This window comes from Eubalaena glacialis, chromosome 10, assembly GCF_028564815.1.
Source record: "Eubalaena glacialis isolate mEubGla1 chromosome 10, mEubGla1.1.hap2.+ XY, whole genome shotgun sequence".
Taxonomy (NCBI): Eukaryota; Metazoa; Chordata; class Mammalia; order Artiodactyla; family Balaenidae; genus Eubalaena; species Eubalaena glacialis.
In genome coordinates this window covers 109,285,965-109,303,207 of record NC_083725.1, presented here as the reverse complement: position 1 = coordinate 109,303,207, position 17,243 = coordinate 109,285,965, and the positions used below count along the sequence as shown (strand labels likewise).

Below are 17,243 nucleotides of genomic sequence, written 5' to 3'. Positions count from 1 at the left end.
TATACCTTTCTAAGAATTTGTCCATTTCTTCCAGGTTGTCCATTTTATTGGCATAGAGTTGCTTGTAGTAGTCTCTTAGGATGCTTTGTATTTCTGCGGTGTCTGTTGTAACTTCTCCTTTTTCATTTCTAATTTTATTGATTTGAGTCCTCTCCCTCATTTTCTTGATGAGTCTCGCTAATGGTTTATCAATTTTTTTTATCTTCTCAAAGAACCAGCTTTTAGTTTTATTGATCTTTGCTATTGTTTTCTTTGTTTCTATTTCATTTATTTCTGCTCTGATCTTTATGATTTCTTTCCTTCTGCTAACTTTGGGTTTTGTTTGTTCTTCTTTCTCTAGTTCCTTCAGGTGTAAAGTTAGATTGTTTACTTGAGATTTTTCTTGTTTCTTGAGGTAGGCTTGTATAGCTATCAACTTCTCTCTTAGAACTGCTTTTGCTGCATCCCATAGGTTTTGGATCATCGTGTTTTCATTATCATCTGTCTCTAGGTATTTTTTGATTTCCTCTTTGATTTCTTCAGTGATCTCTTGGTTATTTAGTACCGTATTGTTTAGCCTCCATGTGTTTGTGTTTTTTACGGTTTTTCCCCTGTAATTCATTTCTAATCTCATAGCGTTGTGGTCAGAAAAGATGCTTGATATGATTTCAATTTTCTTAAATTTACTGAGGCTTGATTTGTGACTCAAGATGTGATCTATCCTGGGGAATGTTCCGTGTGCACTTGAGAAGAAAGTGTAATCTGCTGTTTTTGGATGGAATGTCCTATAAATATCAATTAAATCTATCTGGTCTATTGTGTCATTTAAAGCTTCTGTCTCCTTATTTATTTTCATTGTGGATGATCTGTCCATTGGTGTAAGTGAGGTGTTAAAGTCTCCCACTATTATTGTGTTACTGTCGATTTCCTCTTTTATAGCTGTTAGCATTTGCCTTATGTATTGTGGTGCTCCTACGTTGGGTGCATATATATTTATAATTGTTATATCTTCTTCTTGGATTCATCCCTTGATCATTATGTAGTGTCCTTCCTTGTCTCTTGTAATATTCTTTATTTTAAAGTCTAATTTATCTGATATGAGTATAGCTACTCCAGCTTTCTTTTGATTTCCATTTGCATGGAATATCTTTTTCCATCCCCTCGCTTTCAATCTGTATGCGTCCCTAGGTCTGAAGTGGGTCTCTTGTAGACAGCATATATATGGATCTTGTTTTTGTATCCATTCAGCAAGCTTGTGTCTTTTGGTTGGAACATTTAATCCATTTATGTTTAAGGTAATTATCAATATGTATGTTCCTATGACCATTTTCTTAATTGTTTTGGGTTTGTTTTCGTAGGTCTTTTTCTTCTCTTGTGTTTCCCACTTAGAGAAGTTCCTTTAGCATTTGTTGTAGAGCTGGTTTGGTGGTGCTGAATTCTTTTAGCCTTTGCTTGTCTGTAAAGCTTTTGATTTCTCCATTGAATCTGAATGAGATCCTTGCCGGGTAGAGTAACCTTGGTTGTAGGTTCTTCTCTTTCATCACTTTAGTATGTCATGCCACTCCCTTCTGGCTTGTAGAGTTTCTGCTGAGAAATCAGCTGTTAACCTTATGGGAGTTCCCTTGTATTTTATTTTTCGTTTTTCCCTTGCTGCTTTCAATAATTTTTCTTTGCTTTTAAATTTTGTTAATTTGATTACTATGTGTCTCGGCATGTTACTCCTTGGGTTTATCCTGCATGGGACTTGCTGTGCTTCCTGGACTTGGGTGGTTATTTCCTTTCCCATGTTAGGGAAGTTTTCGACTATAATCTCTTCACATATTTTCTCGGGTCCTTTCTCTCTCTCTTCTCCTTCTGGGATCCCTATAATGTGAATGTTGTTGTGTTTAATGTTTTCCCAGAGGTCTCTTAGGCTGTCTTCATTTCTTTTCATTCTTTTTTCTTTATTCTGTTCCGCAGCAGTGAATTCCACCATTCTGTCTTCCAGGTCACTTATCCGTTCTTCTGCCTCAGTTATTCTGCTATTGATTCCTTCTAGTGTAGCTTTCATTTCATTTATTGTATTGTTCATCTCTGTTTGTTTGTTCTTTAATTCTTCTAGGTCTTTGTTCAACATTTCTTACATCTTCTTGATCTTTGCCTCCATTGTTTTTCCGAGGTCCTGGATCATGTTCACTATCATTATTCTGAATTCTTTTTCTGGAAGGTTGCCTATCTCCACTTCATTTTGTTGTTTTTCTGGGGTTTTATCTTGTTCCTTCATCTGGTACATAGCCCTCTGCCTTTTCATCTTGTCTATCTTTCTGTGAATGTGGTTTTTGTTCCACAGGCTGCAGGATTGTAGTTCTTCTTGCTTCTGCTCTCTGCCCTCTGGTGGATGAGGCTGTCTAAGAACGTTCTGCTTTTTTTAGATGAAATGTTTTTGTGGATGTCAATTAGGTCAAATTGTTTAATAGTGCTGTTTTCAAGGACTCTCTAGCCTTAGTGATTTCCTGCCTACTTTCTAACCATTACTGAGGGAAGTGTGGTGAAATCTCCAACTGTAATTGTGTATTTCTCTATTGTTCTATAAGATCTATCAGTTTTGAAACTCTGTTTTAAGGAGAATACACGGTAGAATGGTTCTGTCTTCTCAGAGATTGGATCCCTTTATCATTAAGTAATGTTCCCCTTTACCCCTGCTTGTTTCCTTTCCTGAAGTCTACTTTATCTGAAATTAGTTTCTTTTTCAGCTTTCTTTTAATGAGTGCTTTCACTGTATATCATTCCCCACCCTTTACTTTAACGTTTTCTATATCTCTGTCATTTAACCACCATTTTTATATCACTCTCACATAAAATAATTTTTGATATATTTGAATTAAAGTCTACCATCTTGCTAACTCTTTCTATTTGATGTATTTGTTCTTTGCCCCTTGTTTTCTCTTAACATGGTTTTTCTGGTTTTCACTGAGTACTTGTTTATAATTACTTTTTATTTTCCTTATTGAATAATTATACCTCTTTTAAAAACTTAGTGGTTTACCTAGAGTTTACAGTATACTTTTAAGTTATATAACTTAAGATATATCCCTACATCTTCAAATAATGTAATTTAGCTTCCAGTGTAGTAAAAGAGCTTTATAACAGAATATTCCCAGTTTCTCCCTCTGGTTGCTGTGTCCCTATTGTCATACCTTTTAGGTTTCCATACACTATAAACAGCTAATGCTTTATTGCTGTTGTTGTTTCAGTCAGTTATCTTTACAGCAATTAAAATTTTTTAAATGTTTGGATAGTGTGTGGTAGAAATGATGGCTAGAAAGAACCCTGTGGTACCAGTTTTGACACAGAGATACACACAGATTTTAGTATAAATTCATTTTTTAGCTTAATACACACACATACACAGGTGGATAGTACAGACCAATTGTAGATATATGTGCACAAAAAGCTAATAGACATACCAATATTACCTAGTTTTGCCTGCTGGGAGGCACAGACATAGTGACATCCCAGGTGCAATAAACACACCTAGCAAATCCACTGCCAGTATGTTGGTTTCTAAATATTATTCTCTAATAAAAAGGAAACAGGACTCAGGAAAAATGGCTGATTCTAGGTTTGAGGCAGAGAAAATAGAAGATAACTCTTGAGTATCTTTCAATGCTATAAAGTCAATAACTGTTCAAAGAAACAACAGAATGTGGGCATGTCAAGGAGAAACATGGTCAAAAATGAAAGTGCCCCCCAAGTACAAAGATGGAATAAAGTGAACAAAATAAATAATGCAGCAGTGGATTAAAATCTGAAGTATAAAATAAATATAGATATGTCTAAAGTGACATCAATAAATAAATGAATAAATAAACGCAAGAGTAGAAATAAATCTTTTTTACGTAAAAAACTTCACATATGTGGAAATACTAACACCTTAGGAGGTGAAACTTTATTTCCTCACGTCTTCCTTGAGGGCAAACTAGATTTAGTACCTCACTTCCAAAGAATAGATTAGGAGAAGAAAAGATAGCAGTTTTACTAGGGAGAAACATGGCAAACCCTACCTTAAGCAAGTATGCCACAATTGACACATAGGAAATACTTAGCCAATATTTCTGGATACTCAGTTTAAAATAGGATAATAAGATAATATGCTGAATATTTCAAAATCATGTTTAAAGTTTTAATTGTATAGTGAGGATTCAAGTTATACATTTGTTTCCAAATTATACAGTCCGTTCTAATAGAATTTTAATAGCAACAACAAAATAAATTACTAAGATAATATTCATAGTTTTGATTATTTTATGATGGCAAAGTAACATGCAATTTAAAGGATTTAGTTTTATATTTTTCTTGAACTAAACTTATAATTGTGTTTCACCATCTAAACAATTTAATTTTTGTGCTTTTGATGTCAAAAACATTGCAAGGGGGAATGATTATTTTCATGAGTGTATGTATGTGGTATGTGGGCATGTGAATGGTAACAGGAAGATGGCAGAAAGAAGCAACAGAGCAACAGTGTCAAAACTAATTATATATACATCTAAGCACTCAAAAGAAGAAGAAGCAATTTTATGTGAGATGCCAAATGCCCAGGATGATTTGATGTATACCACCGCAGATGTTGAAGCCAGAAAGTGTGAGTTTGAATACACGATGTGACTTTGGGAAAGATACTTATCTCACTGAGATTCAGATTCTTCACTTATAAATACAATAACAATATATATTTATTTTATTATACATAAGTAATATGTATTTTCTATTATTGTTATTAGTATTATTGCTATTATTTTTTATTTTTATTTTTATTATTAGAAACTTCTGATGCAATTTCCAAAGAAATTAGTATAGGGAACTGGGAAATATTTAAATGACAAAACATTCAGATCACAATCTTAAGACTGAAGAAAATGATATATAAAGAGGAAATATGTCAATAGCTCACTATGAAAAACTATGTGAAATTGAAATTTCAGTTCTCTGCTTGAGGCAGAGAATGAGATTTACATGCTCATGCCTGGAGACAATTTGTATAATGGAATTGATTATATAAGATATTCGAAGACAGGGACTTCCCTGGAGGCCCAGTGAACATAAAATTTCCCGCCCTAGCTCCTGGGACTGTAAATATGATAATATATCACATCTATGTTAAATTACATGTCATAAGGGATTTCAAAAATTTAATTAAGGTTATTAATCAGTTGACTTTGAGTTATATTTGAACTCTACGTAATCCCATAAACTGTTTAAAAACAAAGAATTTTTCCTGTTTGGTAACAGAAGAGGAAGTTACAGAAATTCAGAGTACATTCAGGAAGAACTAAATGCACCATTCCTGGCTTTGAAGACAGAGGAGCCACATGCAAGAAATTCTAGGAGCTCAGAGTGACCCCCAGCTGACAGCAAGCAAGGAAATCAGGGCCTCAGTCCTCCAATCAGAGGAACTGAATTCTGCCAACCATCTGAATGAGCCTGGAAGCAATTCTTCCCCAGAACCTCCAGAAAGAGCCCAGCCCAGTAGATCCTTGATGGTAACCTTATCAATGACAGAAACCAGCTTATTCAAACTCCTGACAAGAAGCACTGAGAGAGTAAATGGGTGTTGTTCTAGGCTATTGCTTTTGTGGTAGTTTGTTACACAGCAATAGAAATATAAAACAATCAGAACAATAGCTTAATTTCTAGATTTATTATCTAGAAGTTTAGCTTAGTTTATTATCTAAATTTAGTTTAGTTTAAACTTAGTGTCTAGAATTGTTATGAATATACCTGAACTGTAGCAAAGAATCTTAGGTTAAAGGTGATAGAAATTCCATTACAGTTTTCTTTAAAATAGCTGAAGGCTTTTAGAAGAAAAAAGATTTGTTTTTACTATACAGTCTACACACAAATACACACACATAGATAAGCCAAATGTATCAATATAATATGCTGGTAAAAATATGATAAGTGCAACATTGGGCCTTGAATAAGCAACTTATATGTGTAAAAGACACAGTTGGATGGTACTAAAATATAAAGCAAAACAGTGAGTCAAATAATGTAACAATAACAAGAAAAATTGTCAGTGACATTTATCAATAAGTTAAAATGTTATTTGATAAGACATTGTCAGAATGGCAAGTAAATGTAGATTTGAAGATATACAAAGAGTGGATCAGAGACTATTAGAATTCTTGAAATGTCAGGACAGTTCTCTATATAAACTAGTGTGGGAAGGTTACATAACAAAATTCAGTTGTTTTATGTGTATTTCCTTCCCTCTCTTTTCTATCACTGGTAACTTGAATACTTTCTCCCCCTCTTTCAGCTCTTGCAAAAGAAAAAAAATACTTTAAAGAAACTAACCTACATATCAGAGTATGATTCCCTGATGTCAGACTTCCCTTTCCTCCAGCTTAAATGAGACTGGGTCTATGGGAAAGGGAGACAGAGGGCTTAATGGAAGATGAAGAAGAAACATTATTGTAACAGGTGTGATAGAGATCACTTGAAGTGTGAGCTTGTAAGGAGATTCTTAAACACTAGCACTAAGGAATGGCACAGAAGAAAACTGAGGTGACACGGTCTCTTTTCATGCAGACTAGCCCACCTCCATTAACGTATCACATTTACTGAAATTTAACAGTTCTAAAATAGTGTAAGCCTTCCTACAGGAAGGGTTAAAAGAGACAAGTGTTTGTGAGGGTGTGGAGAAAAGGGAACCCTCTTGCACTGTTGGTGGGAGTAGAAATTGATACAGCCAGTATGGAGAACAGTATAGAGGTTCCTCAAAAAACTAAAAATAGAATTACCATATGATCCAGCAATCCCACTACTGAGCATATACCCCGAGAAAACCATAATTCAAAAAGACACATGCACCCCAATGTTCATTGCAGCACTATTTACAATAGCCAGGTCATGGAAGCAACCTAAATGCCCATCGACAGACAAATGGATAAAGAAGATGTGGTACATATATACAATGGAATATTACTCAGCCATAAAAAGGAATGAAATTGGGTCATTTGTTGAGACGTGGATGGATCTAGAGACTGTCATACAGAGTGAAGTAAGTCAAGAAGAGAAAAACAAATATCGTATATTAACCCATACATGTGGGACCTAGAAAAATGGTACTGAACAACCGGTTTGCAGGGCAGAAAATGAGACACAGATGTAAAGAACAAATGTATGGATGCCAAGGGGGGAAAACCGTGGTGGGGTGGGGATGGTGGTGTGCTGAATTGGGCAATTGGGATTGACATGTATACACTGATGTGTATAAAATGGATGACTAATAAGAACCTGCAGTATAAACAAACAAACAAAACAACTAATACTAAACTTTCTTTGGGTTATTTGTATGGAAATATGTTAATATAAATGTTTCAGACATTACACGAAATTTCTAAAAATCTTATATGTTCTGGTATAATGTTATAAGTCATAATTCTAGTTATTACTTTAAGAGGTATATCTCAGAAATAACTAAATTTCCTTGTCAATTGCATTATTATGAACTTTCATCAAATCTTTAACTGTGGTCATTTTTAAGTCTTTTGTCATTTACAGACAGTTCTTGGTGTACTCTGATGCTTTCACAAAAATGTTCCTATAGAAGGGTTTCATCTTCAAGGAATTCATGGAAAAGACTCTGACAAGTACAGGTTTCTGGTAACTGACTATACTGCTGACCTGAATGAAGAAGCATTTTCAGAACTCTAATGGAAAACTGATGAATTCATAAAAGTGCTAACAAAAGATCAAGATGAAAAAAAAATTAATTACATGGGACTGAGTGAACTGATGAGGATGATTATAATTTTTGTGACTTTCTGTTTGAATAAAAAAAAAAAAATTCCACAAGGACTCAGAGGCAAAAAATATACAAATCAATTTTCACTGCAAAGTAAAGGAGCTGTTACAGTGGAGGATTACTGGACTGAATGTCAATAGTATGACATAGTATGAGTGTGTTTCATGTTTGGTAATTGCAATCATTGTTGCTTTTGTTGTGGTCATCCATTTACAATGCTTGGAGTCAGTTTATTTATCTCTTGTAAAAATAAAATACAATGTGTGTGTGTGAAAAAAAAAAAAAAAAAGTCCCCAGGCTCATCGAGGTTACATCCTTCATGTTCCTACCAGGGCATAATAGAAGTAGAGACAAATGATAAACAATTAAACTTGATATGCAAATTAGACAGTAATAAGTCCTATCAAGAAAAATAAGACAGGTTAAGGATGATAGGAAAGCTGGTGGTTATTATTTTATTATGGTAGTAAGGAAAGGTCATCTTTTGCCAAGATCTCTGCTATCTTGAAAAGAAGGGGAGTGGGAAATACAGGAGTGGGAAAAACAAGGAAACCAGTTAGGAGAACATCATAATAATCTGGTCAACAGATGGTTGTGTGTCAGGCCAGGAGGGTAGCAGTGAAGGTTTTAGGAAGTTTTTAGATTCTGCATGTATTTTGAAGGTACAACTAACAAGATCTGCTGATCTTTTGATTTAGGAGAGCAAAAAAATAGAGCAATCGAGGATACCTCTAGGGTTTTAGACTAGACCAATCAGAGTGAAATGACAGACAGAAAATGATAAATACCATGTGCTTTCACTTATATGTGGAATCTAAAACAAAACAAAAAAAACAAAACAAAACCAAGTTCATGGATATAGTGAACAGATTGGCAGTTGCCTGAGGATGGAGGTGAGGAGTAGGCAAAATGGGTGGAGGGGGTAAAAAGGTACAAATTTCCAGTTATAAAATGAATAAGCCCTGGGGGGTGAAATGATAACTACAGTTAATAATACTGTATTTCATATTTGAAAGTAGCTAGGAGAGTGGATCTTGAAAGTTCTCATCACAAGAAAAAAAAATGTATAATTATATATGGTCACAGATATTAACCAGACGTATTGCAGTGATCATTTTGCAATATATACCAATGTCGAATTATTACATTGTACACCTGAAACTAAACTAATAGAATGTTATGCCAGTTATTCCTCAATTTTTTAGAGAATCATATGTATTTATGCGTACACGTATTTATGTATAAAATAGCCTTGAGCAATCAGACCATGGTTGCCATTTACTGAGATAGGAATGACTGTGGGGGAACCAGAATTGCAGGGAAATACAGGAATCCTGTTCTGGACATTTTAAATGAAGTTTCCTTTCAAAATTCCTGATAGATTTCATCAATATGGCAACATAGTTTATTCCCGACTTCAGCCTCCCTCACAAGAAGACCAGCTAGCACCTCTCCATAGACAAGACACCATTGTGTGAATCTCAGAACCCAAAGGTGAGGCTGAAGTACCTCCACCACCGCAACAGAGACCAAGAAGGACCCATTTAGATGGGTAAGATAAGGATTTTCACTTTGACTGCATCACCCCTCCCCTAGACCACCACACTGCTGCACTGAGAGGGTCTGTCTTCCTGGGTACAGTTTCTCCAGTAGGAAAAAGAGAACACAAGGCAGACATCCAGCTTCCCCAGCACTGCAGGACACTTCCCAGAAGGCCCACTCAGGTTTCTCCTCACGGAGATCACTGTGTGAAACTGCAGAGCCCAACCACTGGGCATCAGATAGAGACAAAGAAGAGGGGTGGGACTTACAGCAACCAGCAGTCAGCTCTTGGAGAACCAAGTTCCTGCTTGCAATGGCTCCCAAGCAGAGATCCCAGCCAATGGCCCTGCCCATCTGCAGAGCCAAGCCAGTGGGCCTGTCTCACCAGGGAGCTCAGTTGGCAGTTCTGCCTTATTCAGATACCCAGCCAATGGACAAAAGCAACTGTGGAGCTCATTCTATGACCCTTCCTGGGAAGGTGAGCAAATTCCCAGTTCCACCCAACTGCACAGCATAGTCTCCAGTCATCCCTCTCGGAAGTGAAGCTACAGACACCCAGCAACCATGGAGCACATCCTGTGGCCTGCCCAGGCAGGGAGCCAAGCCAGCAGCCCTGCACAACTGTTGATTATAGCCTCTGACCTTGCATAACCAGGGAGTCTGAACAGTAACCCTGAGCAGCCTCAGAGCTCAACCTACATTACCATGTAACCATCGAGCCCAGCCTACAGCCCCACCCAGCAGCAGAGTCCAGCAAAGGAGCCTACCCGACTGCTAAACACAGCCTGCAGCTTTGACCAGGCAGGGAACCAGCAATGACCCCGCCCAATCACAGGTCATAGCCTGCATCTCCACCCACCCAGACAGCGACCTCACATGACCACAGAGCATAGTCTCCAGCCCCACCCAACTTCAGGGAATATCCTGCAGCCCCCACCTAGATACAGAGCACAGCCACTGGCACCATCCAACTGGGGAGTACAGCCTGAGGCCACACCTGACCAGGAGCTATTGGATGGTATATTCCAAAATATTGAAAGAAAGAAAACATCTTAAAAAAGAATACCATACCCAGCCAAGGTGTCTTTCAGAAATGAAGAAGAGATAAAGACTTTACCAAATGAACAAAAACTGAGGGAGTTCATCACTACTAGGGATGTCTTACAAGAAATGCTAAAAGGGACTTCCCTGGTGGCACCGTGGTTTAGAATCTGCCTGCCAATGCAGGGGACACGGGTTCCATCCCTGGTCCGGGAAGATCCCACATGCCGTGGAGCGACTAAGCCCGTGCGCTACAACTACTGAGCCTGCGCTCTAGAGCCACAAGCCACAACTACTGAGCCCGCGTGCTGCAACTACTGAAGCCCACGCGCCTAGAGCCTGTACTCCGCAACAAGAGAAGCCACCACAATGAGAAACCAGCGCACCGCAACGAAGAGTAGCCCCTGCTCACCACAACTAGAGAAAGCCTGCGTGCTGTAATGAAGACCCAACGCAGCCAAAAATAAATAAACAAATAAATTTTTTAAAAAAAGAAATGTTAAAGGGCATTATTCAAACTGAAATGAAAGGATGCTGTTTAACATAATAAAAACATATGAGTGTGTTTGAATGTCATTGATAAAGGTAAATGTAGTCCAAGTCAGTTTCTATAATAGTCTAACTGTGGTACGTAAATCAATTACAAGTCTAGTTTAAAAGGGTTTTTTTTTAGTACAAAAATAACCCTAACCTCAAGATAGTTAGAAGAGCTGGTTAGTGAGAGATTAGATGTAATAGTAGTCAACCACAGACCTATTAGGGTACTTGGCACAGGAGCAATCTTGCCCCGATCCAGAACAATAGCTACAAGTTTGCAGAAGTAAACACTGAAGTGCTATAGACCTGCGTATCCAATATGGTAGCCGCCAGCCACATGTAGCTATTTAAAATTAAGTTAGTTAAAATTAAATAAAATTAAAAATTCAATTATTCCGTCGTGCTAAGCATATTTCAAACGCTAATTAGCCACGTGGCTAGGCACTACCATGTATTAGCATAGATTTAGAACATTTCCATCATCACTGATAGTTCTCATGGCAACACTGATCTAGACCACAGCTGCTTCAGAAAACAAAATGTTTTCCGAGAATATATGTGTAACCAAATGCCTGAGAATAAGTCCCAATCCTTATATCCATTCTCTTCTTCCTCTTTGAGAACAGAACAGAACCCTGATTTTAGTTAAAAACAATTCTACACAGAATAAAAGATTATAGGGACTTCCCCGGTTGTACAGTGGTTAAGAATCCGCCTGCCAATGCAGGGGACACAGGTTCAAGCCCTGGTCCGGGAAGATCCCACATGCCGCGGAGCACCTAAGCCCGTGCGCCACAACTACTGAGCCTGTGCTCTAGAGCCCGCGTGCCGCAACTACTGAAGCCCGCGTGCCTAGAGTCTGTGCTCCGCAACAGGAGAAGCCACCGCAATGAGAAGCCCGCGCACCACAACGAAGAGTAGCCCCCGCTCACCGCAACTAGAGAAAGCCTGTGTGCAGCAACGAAGACCCAACGCAGACAACGTAAAATAAAATAAATTTAAAATAAATAATAAAAATTAAAATAAGATTATAGTTTCCAGACTCCCTTGCAATTAAGGGTTGCCATGTGATTAATTTCAATAAACTAAGATGAAAGCAAAATTGCTGTGTGGCACTTTTGGAAAATCTACTAAAAAATAAAATGATCAATGTATTCTCCCCCGCCCACTGCCCCCACCCCCGTCATCCCTTTACTGCCTCTTGGAATATAGATGAAATGCTAGAGTGGTATTGTCCAATATGACATGCACTAGTCATATGTAGTGTTTAAATTTAAACGTATTTAAATGAAATTTAAAATTCAGTTCCTTGGTCTCAGTAGTCACATTTCAACTGCTCATTAGCAGTTAGATCATATTATCTAACTATCATATTAGATAGCACAGAGGACATCTCCAGCATAGCATGAGTCCTACTGAGCAGCACAGGTCTGGCGTATTAGCAGTCCCTTGAGGTCATACATAGGTTGACGCTACATGCTGAAGACGGCAGAGTCTCAATTTCTGGTAATACTGTTGGACTTCCACAATCATGCTGGATTTTCTCCCTCTGTACTCCTGTAGTTCTATCTCTTAAGTTGCCCTTATTTTCTGTTGTAAGTAGTCAAACCTATACCAAAAAGAATACAAATAATAAATGGGGGGAAATTGTATACGCAAAGTAGTTTGCATCACGCTACCAAATTTCCTTTAGTGAGATTATTTTATATTTATTTTCTAACAAATACATTTTTTAATGCTGTGACTGAATCAACAATTGAGAACTAACTACATGACCTTCGACAATAAGTGGTATAATTAGACTGTTGCATCTGTGGATTTAGTAGGCATTCGTGAAATTTACAACACTCTCTGTCTCTTAAAACAATGGGAAAAATGATTTCCTTTGCTTCCTGTGTTTTTCCAGTGAGACCAGAACAAAGCGAGTAATTAGTTCTCAATAGACTCACCAAGTCTCAACTCTCAGGAGGTGAGGTAATCCCTGAGAATTATGACAATTCATTTGGAGTAGATATTATCTGCCCATACAGTATTCAATGACTCAGAGTTCATTGATGATGTTCTTTCTGTAGCTCTCAGTGAGGAACCTAAAGATGCACGTGAGTAAGAGGCTCCTGTCACAGCCTGCATCTTACAGTCCTAGCAACACATCAAGACAAAGGGAGGGTAACTCCACTAAGTTTAGTTCTGGATCAAAAGCTTTCAAATATACATTAACTAAATATAGGAGCATTCAGCATAAAAGATAAATGGGGAGGCCATGTGACAGTCAACATCCACTTAACAAATATTTATTGAGCACATATGATGTGCCAGGTACTGTGCTAGACACTCTAAAGCAATTAATTTTATATATACAATAGATAACTAATAATGGCCTACTGTATAGCACAGGGAACTCTACTCAATGCTTTGTAATGACCTATATGGGAAAAGAATCTAAAAAAAAGAGCAGGCATATGTATATGTATAACTGATTCACTTTGCTGTTCAGCAGAAAGTAACACAACAATATAAATTAACTATACTCCAATAATTTTTTTTTTTTTTTTTGGCCGCATCGGTTATTAGTTGCGGCAGGCAAGAGCTTCGTTGAGGCATGCGGCCTCTTCGTTGTGGTGCACGGGCTTCTCTCTAGTTGTGGCGTGCGGGTTTTCTCTCTCTAGTTGTGGTGCATGGGCTCCAGGGCGCATGGGCTCTGTAGTTGTGGCACGCAGGCTTAGTTGTCCTGCGGCATGTGGGATCTTAGTTCCCGGACCAGGGATCAAAACCATGTCCCTGCATTGGAAGGCAGATTCTTTACCACTGGACCACCAGGGAAGTCCCCAAATAAATTTTTTTTAATTAAAAAAAAAAGCAATTAAGCAACAGAGAATGTTTATCGCAAAGAAGCTTCAAAACAAAAGGATTGAACTGTCTTCAAATGCTTGAAAGCTTTTTGGGGTGCAATCAAGGCTTATTCCAAGTAGCTCCCCAAGAAAGAAAGAAGACCAATATGAGAAGAGGCATAATAATGATGATGGTGGCTAATATTTATTGGTCCATGGTACAACTCTATATCATGTTCTTTTCTAAAAGCTTTATGTGTATATTATCTTATATAATATTCAGAATAATCTTATGAAGTTCATACCATTGATAATCTTATTGTATTTGTGCAAAAACAGGTGTTCAGAGAAGTTGGGTAGCTTGGGTCTTGGACTGTGGCTAAGAGGAAATTGAAACAGCCTGATGAATTTCAGAGCCTGAGCTCTTCAGAGTTTAACAGGAAGAGAAGTGCTCCTCACCATGAAAGTGTTCAGGAGGAATTAGTAAGAATTGATGTAGAGAGGATTTTACGTGGGTCTAAAAGTTTCTATATTCAACAAGCACGTATAAACTACCAATTACATGCACAATATTTAGAGCCACAAAGAAGAAGAAGGGGTAGTGGGTAGTCCTGCCCTTGAGAGCTTACAGTTTAAAAGAGAGAAAAACATATAAAATAATATAATCAAAGTCATAAGGGCAATGATAAATGCATGTAAAAATAAACATGGACAGGAGACACAAATTCAGCCCAAGGAGGAGGGAGGTCAGAGAAGGCCTCATAAGGGAGATGACTTTAACCTAGGTCTTAAAGGATGCATAGGAGTTTGCCATATGGAAAAGGGTAGTAAAGTCATTCCAGACAAAAGAAGTGGCATTTTCTCAGAGATTATTAATGGTCATCCATGGCCATGATTAGTGGGGACAACAAGGGAAGTGGGGAAGATTTCCTGGTGCCTTTAAAACCACTATTCACCTACATGCTCAATCAGCACCTGAGGAGAAAGGGAAAAGCCCTTAAGGTCTGTAGCATACTATGATGCTCCACGGCTCTGCAAGGAAGCTGCCTGCATTATTTCCCCTGATCCTCAAGGAATGCTGGAAGGATGGAGGGCAAATGCAAAGCCAGTCTGTGTAATCCTAAAGCCAACAGGGACAAATTTTATGATATTCTCTAAATTGTCCACAATGATAAGAGTCAGTTGGGTGAAAGGAGTTTCTGAGAGATGAAACAATAATGTCGACACAGTCTGTCTCATCCTACTTCACCAAGAAACACTAACAGGCATGACAAGAAATGGACCTGGCCTGATCAGTTAGAATAAAGTACAGAGTATGGCATAGAAACATACTTGGACATTACTTACCACCCATTCATTCTTCAAGTTATGCCTAACAAGAATTTCCTACATTCTATATTTATTTACTATAGATAAAGCTTTGTTAAAATGTTTGACTTGACCTTTCCCTATTGATAGCTAGAATCTATGACCTTTTGTTTTTTTTAATTTATTGATGGTAGACATTGTGAGAGAAGATTTAAGGACTATCTTTTGTGCCAACATGTCACAAGAACTGAAATTGCTCCAGGGACTTTTCTGGTACTTGTGATCAGATGGTCTATGGTACAAGATGCCAAAACAACCAGAAGAATAGAAAAATCCCTGGATGCAATTTTCAAAGACACACTTACCCACGTCGAAAGGGTAGATCAGATTGTTACCCTCCTCCCCAAATATCCCATGATAATTCCTCTATTTTGTTTCCTCTTTTAATGAAATGTTGGTTGTTATTGCTAGGGAGGTTGAATGAAGAGGGGAGCATGAAGAAGGAAGGAGGGAAAAAAAGTAAGGAAAGAAAGAAGGGAGTCAGGGAGGGATGAAGAAAAGGAGGAAGGAAGGAGATCATAAGAATAAGTGATTTAACCTCTAAAACACTTGTCAAAATGTTCTCCTTTGCATTTTCACTTAGCTTAAGTCTTAATATTTCCTAATCTCATGATATTGTTGGATATCATGAAACCAATCTGACCTCTATCCTTTGATCATTACACCGGATTAGTGGGGAGTCTTTGGTTACTAAGGAGAATCACAGTAGCAGTAACATTAAGTCTTTACATTTGTTTCCGCCATTCTTGAATGTCCCACTGAAATTAAAATCCATTTCAAGAACAGAGAATAATCGGACACACTTTTTTAAATCACTTTCCCATTTTCACTCCACCCCTGAGTTCTCCTTTTTGCCCCACAACCTCCTCATAGCGATTTTCACCTCTGCATTTCTGAGTGTGTAGATGATGGGGTTCAGCATGGGGGTGACCACTGTGTAGAACAGGGCCACCAGTTTTTCCTCAGTGAAGGTGGAGGAGGGTCGCATGTAGAAAAAGATGGCAGGTCCAAAGAACAACATGACCACCGTGATGTGAGAAGCACAGGTGGAGAGGGCTTTGCGTCTTCCCTCTGCTGAATGGTTCCTCAAGTTGACCAGAATGACAATGTAGGAGGTCACCAAGATGAGGAAGGAGCACAGAGCAATTAAGCCACTATTGACCAACACAATAACCCCCTCCACAGAGGTGTCAGTGCAGGCAATCTTGAATAATGGCTGGAGATCACAGAAGTAGTGGTCAATCACATTGGGACCACAGAAGGGCAATTGGATGGTGATGAGAATCTGAATTATGGAATGAAAAAAGCCCCCAAGCCAGGAACCAGCCACTAATACATGACACAGTTGACGATTCATAATGTTAATATAATGAAGGGGTTTGCAGATGGCCACAGAGCGGTCATAAGCCATCACCACAAGCAAGAGGATCTCAGTGACCCCAAAGAAGTGAAAGAAGAATATCTGAGCCAGACAACCCTCCAGCGAGATGGTTTTAATCTTGGTAAGTAAGTCCGTGATGAATTTAGGGACAATAGTAGAGGAATAGCTGATTTCCACCAGGGACAGGTAGCTAAGGAAGAAGTACATGGGGGAATGCAGACTCTTACTGGCTTTGACTGTCAGAACAATGAGGCCGTTGCCTAGCACCGTGGCCAAGTACACGGGAAGAAACACCACAAAGCACATTCTCTGCACCTCTGGATCCTCGAAAAGACCAGTGAAAATTAACTCAGTTACATTATTTTTACTCACCATGGATTCCACTCAAAGACGACGGATCTAAGAGAAGAGACCTGTGACAAAACAAACACAATCATAACACCAATCCTTCATGTTTACTTAGCACTCGCCTGTTGATAGAACTCTTTCACACATAATATCTGACTGGTTTATTTATTTGTTTGTTTGCTAATATAGTAAATGTTTATTCATTCAGTGCTCAGTATCCCACTCTACGATTCAATCTACCTCACAAAAATTCTATGATCCGCATATTACAAGTGAGAAAACTGAAACTCAGAGAGGTTGTGAATTAGCGAAGCCGTCCAGTAAGAAATGGATTCAGAACAAGAACCAGATCATTTTATTCCAACTAGTATGTTGTTTCAAGGAAACCACACTGAAAAAATAATTACCATCTTCAGGATTAACAACC

At 38.1% G+C, this 17,243-nt stretch overlaps 1 protein-coding gene across 1 annotated transcript; it reads right to left on the bottom strand.

Annotated features, from left to right (window-relative positions):
* Nucleotides 1-15,913: 15,913 nt before the first annotated feature.
* LOC133099582 (olfactory receptor 4B1) lies at nt 15,914-16,846 on the bottom strand. The gene has a single exon (XM_061203328.1). It carries the CDS (start codon nt 16,841-16,843, stop codon nt 15,914-15,916), a length of 930 nt encoding a protein of 309 aa, XP_061059311.1. The 5' UTR covers nt 16,844-16,846.
* Nucleotides 16,847-17,243: the final 397 nt, after the last annotated feature.

Bases quoted from the DNA above. Each gene is read 5' to 3' on its own strand.
- LOC133099582 (XM_061203328.1), bottom strand. From the start codon at position 16,843: ATGGTGAGTAAAAATAATGTAACTGAGTTAATTTTCACTGGTCTTTTC.